Source organism: Centruroides vittatus, unplaced genomic scaffold (genome assembly GCF_030686945.1).
Source record: "Centruroides vittatus isolate TY-2023 unplaced genomic scaffold, ASM3068694v2 contig_565, whole genome shotgun sequence".
Lineage (NCBI taxonomy): Eukaryota > Metazoa > Arthropoda > Arachnida > Scorpiones > Buthidae > Centruroides > Centruroides vittatus.
The window spans coordinates 2,235-12,856 of NW_027122336.1; the positions used below are offsets into that span (position 1 = coordinate 2,235).

General features: G+C 34.8%; 1 protein-coding gene across 1 annotated transcript; it reads right to left on the bottom strand.

Annotated features, from left to right (window-relative positions):
• Positions 1 to 7,887: 7,887 nt before the first annotated feature.
• LOC136978988 (uncharacterized) lies at positions 7,888 to 10,394 on the bottom strand. The gene is made up of 4 exons (XM_067274868.1): positions 10,269 to 10,394; positions 8,441 to 8,620; positions 8,248 to 8,358; positions 7,888 to 8,183 (listed from the first exon to the last, which is right to left on the bottom strand). The coding sequence occupies exons 1-4, from the start codon at positions 10,350 to 10,352 to the stop codon at positions 8,100 to 8,102; spliced, it is 459 nt and encodes a 152-aa protein (XP_067130969.1). The 5' UTR covers positions 10,353 to 10,394; the 3' UTR covers positions 7,888 to 8,099.
• Between the last annotated feature and the right edge of the window lie 228 nt (positions 10,395 to 10,622).

The window sequence follows — 10,622 nt, forward strand, 5'->3', positions numbered from 1 at the left end:
GGACATGGCATCAGAACGTATGGAACTATAAGGTTCCGGTTTCAAATAGGACCTTTACAATTCGACTACTCCTGTTATGTAGTAGACGATCAAATACCTCATCCTTTTGACGGTCTATTAGGACGAGATATAATTAAGGGCCAAGAACTTCTCATAAATTTAGCAAGAGAGAAAATAATACTTCCAGGAGGAGAGGAAATAGATTTTCGGAAGCCAGAAGTGGAGACAACACGATCAATCCGAGGAAATGGGAAACGAACTCGTAAGGGTACGTTTATACGACCTCCTACTAACTCTATAATTTCGAAAAACGACAAATCTAATATTTCACAACAACCTATTCCTAAAGAACAGGCAAGAGAGGTAATCTTGATAACAGACTGCAATCTTCCTCCAAGAACAGAGATTATTACTACCGCGAGAATATCCGGAGTAAAACGGAGAGGAGAAATAGGAGTTATAGAATCGGGAATATCTAATCCAGAGGGTGTCCTAGGTGTCGATTCCTTAGTAAAGACGAGAAAAGGAGGCCAAGTCCCCATCCGAATCATGAATCTATCTACTCAACCAAGGAAATTATCCAAAGGCGAGTGTGTAGGAACCTTCCACAAGGCAGTAGAGGAAGAAGATAACCCGAACACAATCAAATCTACTGACGCTCAGAATTCGAGTGCAACTGCAACTCTAACGAAAGAGGAATTCGGTCAACTATTCGATTGGACCCGCATTGGAAAGGACAAGAAGCGTCCCTTATTAGATCTATTGTACCAATATAGGCATGTGTTTGCCGCGAATGACTATGATTTGGGATATTGTCCAGTAGTAGAACATGAGATAAACACCGGAGATGCCTCTCCTGTGTATCAACCACCTTACAGGATACCTTATGCTCAAAGAGAACAGATGAATAAAATCATTGACGGACTATTGGAACAGGGTATAATAGAACATTCGAAATCTCCCTGGTCAGCCCCCGCTTTGTTAGTGAAGAAAAAGGATCAAACATGGCGTCTTGTGGTAGATTATAGGAGGCTGAATAAAGTGACAAGGGCAGATCCTTATCCTTTACCTTTGGTGCAAGAAGCGCTTAGTCTTATAGGTCGGGCGAAATACTTCTCGACAATGGATACCTTATCAGGATTCTGGCAATTAGGATTGCGCGACAAGGAGAAGTCAGCGTTCTCAACCCCTGATGGTCATTACCAGTGGAATCGCATGGCAATGGGCCTTTGCGGAGCCCCAGCGTCTTGGCAAAGGGCCGCAGACTTTATCTTACATGGCTTAAAGGGGAAAACCTGTCTAGTTTACATGGACGACATACTAACTTTTAGCTCCGATTTCCAAACGCATCTAATTCGTTTAGAACAAATCTTTCAGAGACTGGCTACAGCGGGTCTAAAATTAAAACCCAAGAAGTGTCATTTCCTTCAACAACAAATAAAATTCTTAGGACATGATGTCTCGGCTGAAGGAATACGACCCGATCCAAATAAAATAAAATGTGTTCTGAACTTCCCTCGTCCTACAAACGAACACGATGTCAAATCTTTCCTTGGATTAACGGGTTACTACCGAAGACACATTGATTCTTATGCAAAGATAGCAAAACCTCTAACCGATTTGTTGAAAAAGGATAACAAATTCCAATGGGAAGAAGAACACGAACGCAGTTTCGAGAGACTCAAAGAAATAATCACCTCAGCTCCTCTTTTGAAATCTCCAGACTTTTCCAAACCCTTTATTCTATCCACAGACGCATCAAACGAAGCAATTGGAGCGGTCTTGTCTCAAGAAGAAATAGACGGAGAAAAACCTATCGCATATGCTAGCAGAATATTAAGAAAACCAGAGAAGAACTATAGTACTACGGAGAAGGAGTGTTTGGCGGTAGTTTGGGCCACCAAATACTTCCGACCATACCTGTATGGGAGAAAATTCACTATAATAACGGATCATCGACCATTAAGATGGCTTATCAGTAATAAAGACTCTACTTCAAATTCTCGAGTTGCACGATGGGTCATTTTCTTACAGGAATTTGACTTTGATATCAAACATCGAGCCGGAAGTTGTCATAAAAATGCAGATGCATTAAGTAGAATTCCTATTCGACAAATTTCGACTGCCAACAACTTCGACCCAATCTATTCAAAGTCTCAAATTGGCGAATTTCAGAGAAAGGAAGAGAAATGGAATACCATTATTCATTATCTAGAAAGCGATACGTCTCCAGATCAGACACAACATTATTTCCTAGATGAAGAAGGAGTGTTGTATCATCAACAATCTACCCCTCAAGGGGAAATCATAGAACAACTAGTCATTCCGTCCATCTTAATTCCCTACATCTTACGAATTCATCATGACACACCTATTGGAGGCCATTTGGGATCACAGAAAATGCAACAAAAACTTCAATCGCTGTTCTACTGGCCAACAATGAAACAGGATATAAAAACCTATTGTCAGAGCTGTCAACGTTGTGCTTTAATGAAAAGAAAGGACAAACGACAAGAAGCGGAATTGCAGCTATTTCCTCCTCTAACACGATTGTTCGAACGTACCGCTATGGATGTAGTAGGACCTTTACCTGTCACGTCAAATGGCAACAAATATATACTTGTTTTCATCGATCATTTCAGTCGTTATGCCGAGGCCATACCTTTACCGAATATTCAGAGCAAAACTATTGCGAAAGCATTTGTCACACATATCGTCCTACGACATTCCACACCTGTTCAATTACTTACTGACCGCGCACCGAATCTAATATCTAAGATGTTTAAGGAAGTATGCGAATTATTACAAATAAAACGACTTCTTACTACCGCATATCATCCTGCATGTAACGGAATAGTGGAGAGATTTAACAAGACCCTTATCGATATCATTGCACATTATGTAGCTAAGGACCAACGAGATTGGGACGAATGGATTCCTTATGCGTTGTTTGCTTATAATACAACTATACATGCTTCTACAGACGACAGCCCTTTCTTTCTATTATACGGGAGAGATCCAACCTTTCCTTTTGATCTAATAACTAGTCCCACGAAAACTAAATACGATGTTGAAGACAATTATGCATCAGAACTTAGATACCGAATGACGGAAGCTCATCAGGTAGCACAAAAACATGCAGAACAAGCTGCCCGAAAAAGACAGACACGACATCGTCAAACTCACAAAATACCTACGTATCATATTGACGATCGAGTATTTTTGAACGAAGTAATTGTACCTCAAGGACTTAAACGAAAGTTGGCACCGAGGTGGTCAGGGCCATTCCGAATCGTGGCTGAACTAAGCCCTGTTACCTTTATCATTGAAAACCTAACTACCAAGAAAAGACTGCAAGTACATGCTAATCGCCTCAAGCACGCAATTGCGCGGCAAGAGTTTGAGCTGAACACTCTACATCAACCTGTCCCTACCACATCGATCAATCAATCTCTTTCAGAGGAATGTTCCTATTTAGACCCCTGGGACGAATTTATCTTCTCCGAGATGTCACGACAACAATCTGAACCCACATCTGAATCGGAATCAGAATCGGAAGCTGAAGATGAAAGGGAACCTGAAATAGAATCCACTATCGAAGAGGAACAACCGACTTCATCTCATTCTTATGCTTTAAGAAGTCAAGGACCTGTGGAAGATCGACCTTGGATCCTTCCAACTCCACGACGAAGTCGAATCCCTAAAAGGAAAGCTAGCTCACCAAGGGAAAGCAGGAACAATATACAACCCCCAAAGGTAACGAAACGGGGAACCTAAATCGCAAAATTCTCTAAATCGTAAACTTAATCCCTTTTAAGAAACGAAATAGCTACGAAATCAAAATTTTATTAATATAAATTATAATATGTCCTGTTACCTTCTTCATCTAACGACTTTTCCCCTTTATCCAGAATACTCCGACCAACGAGACTCCAGGCATTATGCATATACAGCTCTTGCTACGATTTATCCTTATAATTTTGCTATGCATGTAGCATTTATATATCAATAAATCATATTTACTCCAGATAACCTATTCCATGACTTCCTTATTATTATTTTTTTTTTACTATTCTACTAGAAAGAGAGAGAGCAAATATCGTGAGGAAATTGCCAATTTCCGTACTTTATTAATAACCTCCGCGAACGAAAAGACGACTGATAGGACATCATGACGCGATCGCGATATAATGCAAAAGAGAGAGAGCCGGAACGAATCTGTAAAACCAATTCCTTAGGTGAAAATCCAGCTTGCTCGATAAAACCAAGCTTGATTTTAGAAAACCCAGGGTGATGTGACGATCGGGATATTGTGAACTTTATCATTTATATGTACCTTTATAATCTTTTAACTATATTTTATACAAACTCTACATTTTATACAAAAACGGAACGAAATAGACCAAAAAGGGTTAGTTAAACGGGAAATCAACTGATAAATTCTGTTGATAAGAACAGTTTAAACTCGATTCCCACGAGTTGAGTTCCTTGTTAAGATGAGTCAAATTTCGGTGACACGACTACGTCACCAATAATTTTATTGGTCCAAGAAATCATCTCTTCTGACGAAATCAAAGAAGGGCCTGCAAACTCCCTCCCCATATAAAAAGGGAGCACGATGAGTAAGACAAAAGAAGTTGATACTGACCGTGTGTTTCGTGCGCTCAAAAGGATAGTTACCTGTCGCCGCCAATCCTCCCTCATTCATCGATATTCAAGCCGAACTGTCGTCGTTTTACACTTCCTATCTGAACAACATATTACCTGTTAGTGGACAGAGTCATTACCACGAATCTACTATAAGATCAATTTTTTCTTAGCCTGAACAACCTACAACGGTCTATAAGGATATCATCGATTATTACAATCGACATCCGACTACAATATCTTGAGGGTATTTATCCTACACGCGAATATTTGTAAGCTCTCTCTCTCTCTCTAATCCGCGTAGAATTTATGTTCGCGGATCGTGAGCCATGTACCTTATCACGTGTTTCTCTGTAAAGTAATCGCTTGTATCTAATTAGTCCTATGGAGAAAATAAACGGGTATATTTTTATATATAAATCTCTGGTGCGTTTCTTTCCGTCATCTCTCCACTCGCTTCATTCCGGGTCTAACCCATACGTAACCGCTCCGCAATTGATTTTCTGTATCAATCTAAGGATACAGTGGTGTCTCCTGAAATAAACATTTATGTAGTCATTAAAATTGTATTATTGCAAATGTATATTATTTCATAATATACATTTGATTTCTCCAGCAAAGTGTTTTGAATGCTTCCATATGTTATACGTGTCACATGACAAAATAGGTTGGAAAACATTGCTATACAATCCTTTGTTCCTAGCTTTTTAAACTTTGTTTTACACTTCTGTAATGGCAGCAACCTTAATTTTGAGAGTAAGGATGAGTTTTATAGAAGGAAAAAACTTGAAAATGCTATTAACGGGTAAAAATTCTGTGTTTGCATGTGGCATACCAGAGCGAATGTTGGCCTCTATTTCATTTAATATCTCAGGATGGGTTAAAGATGAAGACACGAAATTCGGCACGGTAACTTGATTATGAGGGACATTGGTGGTTAAAGATCGAGGTGGAAAAATAGTGGACCATTATATGTCATGTCTCCAGAGAGATCGGACTTAACGAAGATTACTTGTTATTAGCATTTATGATTTTTTTTATAAAATCAATCACTACCCTCGAAATTAAGGTTTTGTCATTTTATAATAATTAATAATACCAAAACGTTTTTTCATAAAAAAAATCTCATAGAAGACAAATTAAATGTTATTTTTAAAATAACATACGGGAAAATTAGGCAACTCATTGTAGGAATTTCTTTTGGCTTTTTGGGTTGAAAAAGTCGAAATTGGCAAAATTCTCGAAGGGTCAAAGTTGATACGAGTCCAATACTCTACTGTGTTATATATGTTACAGTCAGAGCCCGTTTTTAGTTAGAACGCGTTTTAACTAGTTGAAACTAGTTTATACTGGATTTCTTTGTTAAAACTCGTTTGTCTAGTTAAAACTAGAATTTACTGCTAGTCAAAAATGAATTTCAGTTAAAACTAGTTTTAACTAGACAAAACGGGTTTTAACAAAGACATCCAGTATAAACTAGTTTCAACTAGTTAAAACGCGTTCTAACTAAAAACGGGTTTTGACTAACATATACACAAGAAGCTGGAAAAGTAAGATGGAAGATTGGTTCTAGTTGCCTACAAACCAATAAAAATGAAAGGTTAAACCTATCAATATAGGGGTTCCTAATCTTTTCCGTGTATTGACCCCTTTTAAAAATTTTTTTTCGTTGACCCCTTCAATATTATGTACTATATACAGGGTGAGCTTTTTATCTTGAGACAATGAAATAACTTAATTGGATCTCATTATTTTGGAAAAAGATATAAACAAAAGTTGTAGAGTTTCGAAGGGGCAATCAATTGCTGACCTTGCATGTGACGTTGACCTACAAAGTCATTTAAAGGTCAAGTCTTTTTATCAATGGAAATACATATTTTTGACCCCGGCAATGGAAATAGTGAGAAATTTCACAATCAGATATATCCGATCTTGGTCTAGGTCAAAGGTCAAGATTATTTTAAGGTTAAAAGCTTTTTCTACTGAGCTTTATGTACCATATATATTATACTTTTGGGCTTTATGTACCATACTACTGGGCTTTATGTACCATACGTATTATACTTTTTATTACTGGAATAGACAGGGAGATACATTGTAATCTCGAAATATTTTTTCAGGTTCTAAGTGCCGTAGCCTTCCTCGCTGTCTGTCTTGGTGGAACTTTTAGTAGCAAAGAAATCACCTTCTTGTGAAGTTAAGATTAAAGATCTAATACAATAAAGTTATCAATATATTGCATCACAGACTGACTAACTCTCTAACATATACGTTTGAATATAAGCAGACTTTTTACAGAAATCCAGCAAAGAGTTGCGTAACTTTTCCGGTAAAAAACTTAAAATTGTGTGTAACACCATCTGTTATAAGATTTTATTTTAAAAACGTTTTATATTATTATTATAAAATGGTAAAATACTTAATTTTGAGGATAGGGATGAGATTTACAAAAAAAAAAAAAAAAACTGTAGATGTTAAGAATAAGTAAAATCTTCATTAAGTCCAACTCACTCGAGATATGATATATGACCCTCTCTATCTCCCACCGCTTGACTTTTAACCACCAAAATTTAATTGCATCATTCTCTTAAGTATGCAAACCAAAATTTGAGGAATTTTGGCAAAAGACACAAGTTTAAAGTCGGTGAACAAAACGGTGCCCGCCCACATACATAAGCATATACAGAAAATTAAGTTTAAAAATTAAATTGAATACACAAGTCTGTTGGAAAAAGAATCGCAATTTACTTACTTTCAATGAAACATTAAAAGTGAATAAATGATTATTCTTTTTTCAATAAAATCAAAATTTTTAATTTATTCCCAGCAATCCAACAATTAGCCTTTATTTATTATTTTTGCTAACAGATATGAAAAGAATTGGAAAATCTATATATTACCCGAGTATTTTGGGGTAATATATAGCTTAGTGTCGATTCAATGGTGTAAGTAGTACTCATACAAAGATTTGATTAATAAATACAATATATATACCGTATTTTACGGACTTTAAGACGCACCTTAATTTTTAAGCAATTTTTTTTTAAAATACCTATAAGACGCTACGGACTATAAGACGCACCTGAATTTTGGAGACAACTTTTCGAAGAAAAAAGTGCGTCTTATAGTCCGTAAAATGCGGTATATACAGTAGATAGATGTCAAATGGTCAGAATCTGAAATACATAAAAAATTATAGACATTTAACAAAATATTTTATTTATAAGAATATAAGTATTAAATATAACACATCTTAATGTGAAAGTAAATATTCAAGGTTACATTTTATTTACAAGATGACATTAAAATTATTTATAAATAATCGATGCATAAACAATTAAAATTAAGTGAATTAGAACTAATCAGATATATATTATAATACGAAAATAACGAGAAATGAACAGTTTTTGCATAAACGTGTGTTTTGTGCACATGTGTGCAACGAAAATTCCTCAGAAAGGTTGACTTGCTTGAAACCAACGAAAGTCGAAAGATGAAGAAGTAAAGAAACAGGCACAAGTCAGCATTGCAATAACCTGCAACCATAAAAATTCAATTATTAACGTAACTATTTATAATGATTGATTAAAACTAACTTACAGCAGCAAAAATTCTTGCCATTCTAACTCCTGCACACTTAGTAATGCTGAATATCATGTAAATTCCAGAAATTGCAAACACCACGGTAAAAATGAGATCGATTATAAACGTCTACAGTAATTTAAAAATGCGATATTCTTGTAAATTTTTAATTTGATATGATAAAGTAATAATCATCAAAAATTTTACTTACTAATATTCCCACGTTGAAATATTGAGAAAAATAATCGATCATTTTGAGAAAGTAAAGTATTACAAATATTACAATAAAGATCACAGCAGCGATACAAGCGGATTCGTAGAACTCTGCTCTGAAAACATTATCGCAGTAGAAAGAATTTGAAATAGCAACGACTCCACTAATTGACAACAGCTGAAAAAAAAAATAATATATAAGCGTTATGCTTATTTTTTGCTTCTCAAATGAATCAAAAATTAATGAATGCGTAATAATTTTTGTTCCTATACAAGGCAAACATGCCTTAAATATCCATTGTACAATCCATCTCTAATATTTTACATTAGAGCAATGTACAGTACAAGGACATTTCAAAATATTCGAATATTGCAAGTATGGAGTAAGTTTTTTCATTTAAGTATTAAAACTGCATTAACAAAGAATTCAAAAGATATCATAAAGGGAATAATCGATTGACCTTTACTTTTTAGAACTTTTACGATAAAAATAGAGTATTTTAATCCTTTGGTTTTTCTTATATAAGGTTAAAAGTTCGCGTAGGCATTTGAAAGTACAGTACTAGAATATGAACTGAAATGTTCAATACAGGTCTAAAATTCTTATAGTATTTTTAGCATGCAGCATTTTATAAAAAGTGTGGTGTATGATGAATATTTCGCATAGTGACTAGTGACCCACAATAACAAATAGAAAAAAACGTTTGACATTTTTTTCTATTTGTTCAGTCATAGTAATGTTTTAAAAAATGAAAGCAGTATAAGAATGATGAGCTGAAAGTAAAGGAAGTAATTGTGGACGGAAATGCAAAACAGTACAACGTAATGATAACGTCTTACAGAATCTTTCTACTAACATCGCTTCAAAAATGTTAGCGAGTTAACTAAGTAAATGTGGCACGAAAGTGGAATCGCGTCATCTAGAATCTAGATGTACAGAACAACGTAGCTTATATTAAAAGAAACGAATTTCCATTTATTTATTTTAAAAAATCTCTTGTTAGCTGCTGAGGAACGAAAGAAACGATTACAATGGCAAATAAGGAGAACATTACACCTAAGAGTGAAAATGTGTTTTATTTTCAGATGTATCAATATTCTGTATACTATTTTGACAAATAGTGATTCTAGATCTTTCCGACGATTAGAAAAATATTCCACAAGGGTCATGACATGGATCACAATCAACAAAGGCGTAGTTTGTGGAGCAGGAAGTTAATGTTTTAAGTTGACCATAAAACGTGACTGACTAAATCCTATTGAAAATTTGTAAAACATCATGAAAAAGAAAGATATAAACTCTATGATCTTCGACGCTAGCCGAGTTAAAGCAAATTCTAGCATATGTTTTGAATGGAACAGTTTTGTATGCCTTGTCAAAAACAGGCAGTTATTAGTTAACAAGCACGATAATATAAAATAATAAAATAAATACAACATAAATTATAACAAATACCAGTATTTGCAGTTAGGCCTATGTCATATCATAATTACAAGTTTACCAAATCTGCGCGATTTTGGAATTTTCGAACGTTTATTCTATAATCCGAATTGATCCGTTATGAATGTTGTAACTTTCAGAAAAAAAATCAGAATATAGAAAGCAACCTTTCAATTATTTTGCGTTATTCTTTCATATATAAAAATGTTGAATTACCATAAATATGTTGAAAATATGTTTTAATGTCTTACATCATAACTATTTCTCAAGTGTTAACAACAGCAATTGAATGTTTAATCAGATTTTAAAACGTAACTTGTAAATAAATAACTTAATTATATGATACATCACTTATTGTATTATATTCATCGTAATTTAATCTTACCAATTCAAAGATTCTGAACATTGCGTAAGGAGTTTTGAAGAACTGAACGTTGGCCATTTTCAATTCTCGACTTCGCGGATACATACGCGGGATTGGAAATTTCGAATTATGTTTTCAATTTCACCAAATGATGACGTATGACAATTTTGTGGAACTTGTGACGCAATTTTTTGTGCTCTTACTAATTGCATGTAAGAAAAACTAAAAGTTATTTTAAGTGATACAAAGCATTTTTTGTTTGTTTGTTGTTTTTAATTTTTAACTCTTATCTTCCTGGAGCACTTTCATAACAATATTTAGAAATGTTGCCAGGTTCAAATCATTAGATAAAAGCATTGCTGCCAGATACTCCAA

Bases quoted from the DNA above. Each gene is read 5' to 3' on its own strand.
- LOC136978988 (XM_067274868.1), bottom strand. From the start codon at position 10,352: ATGTATCCGCGAAGTCGAGAATTGAAAATGGCCAACGTTCAGTTCTTC. The intron at 8,621-10,268 runs GTAAGATTAAAT...TTTTTTTTTCAG, and splicing joins TGTTCAGAATCTTTGAATTG to CTGTTGTCAATTAGTGGAGT. The intron at 8,359-8,440 runs GTAAGTAAAATT...AAATTACTGTAG, and splicing joins ATTTCAACGTGGGAATATTA to ACGTTTATAATCGATCTCAT.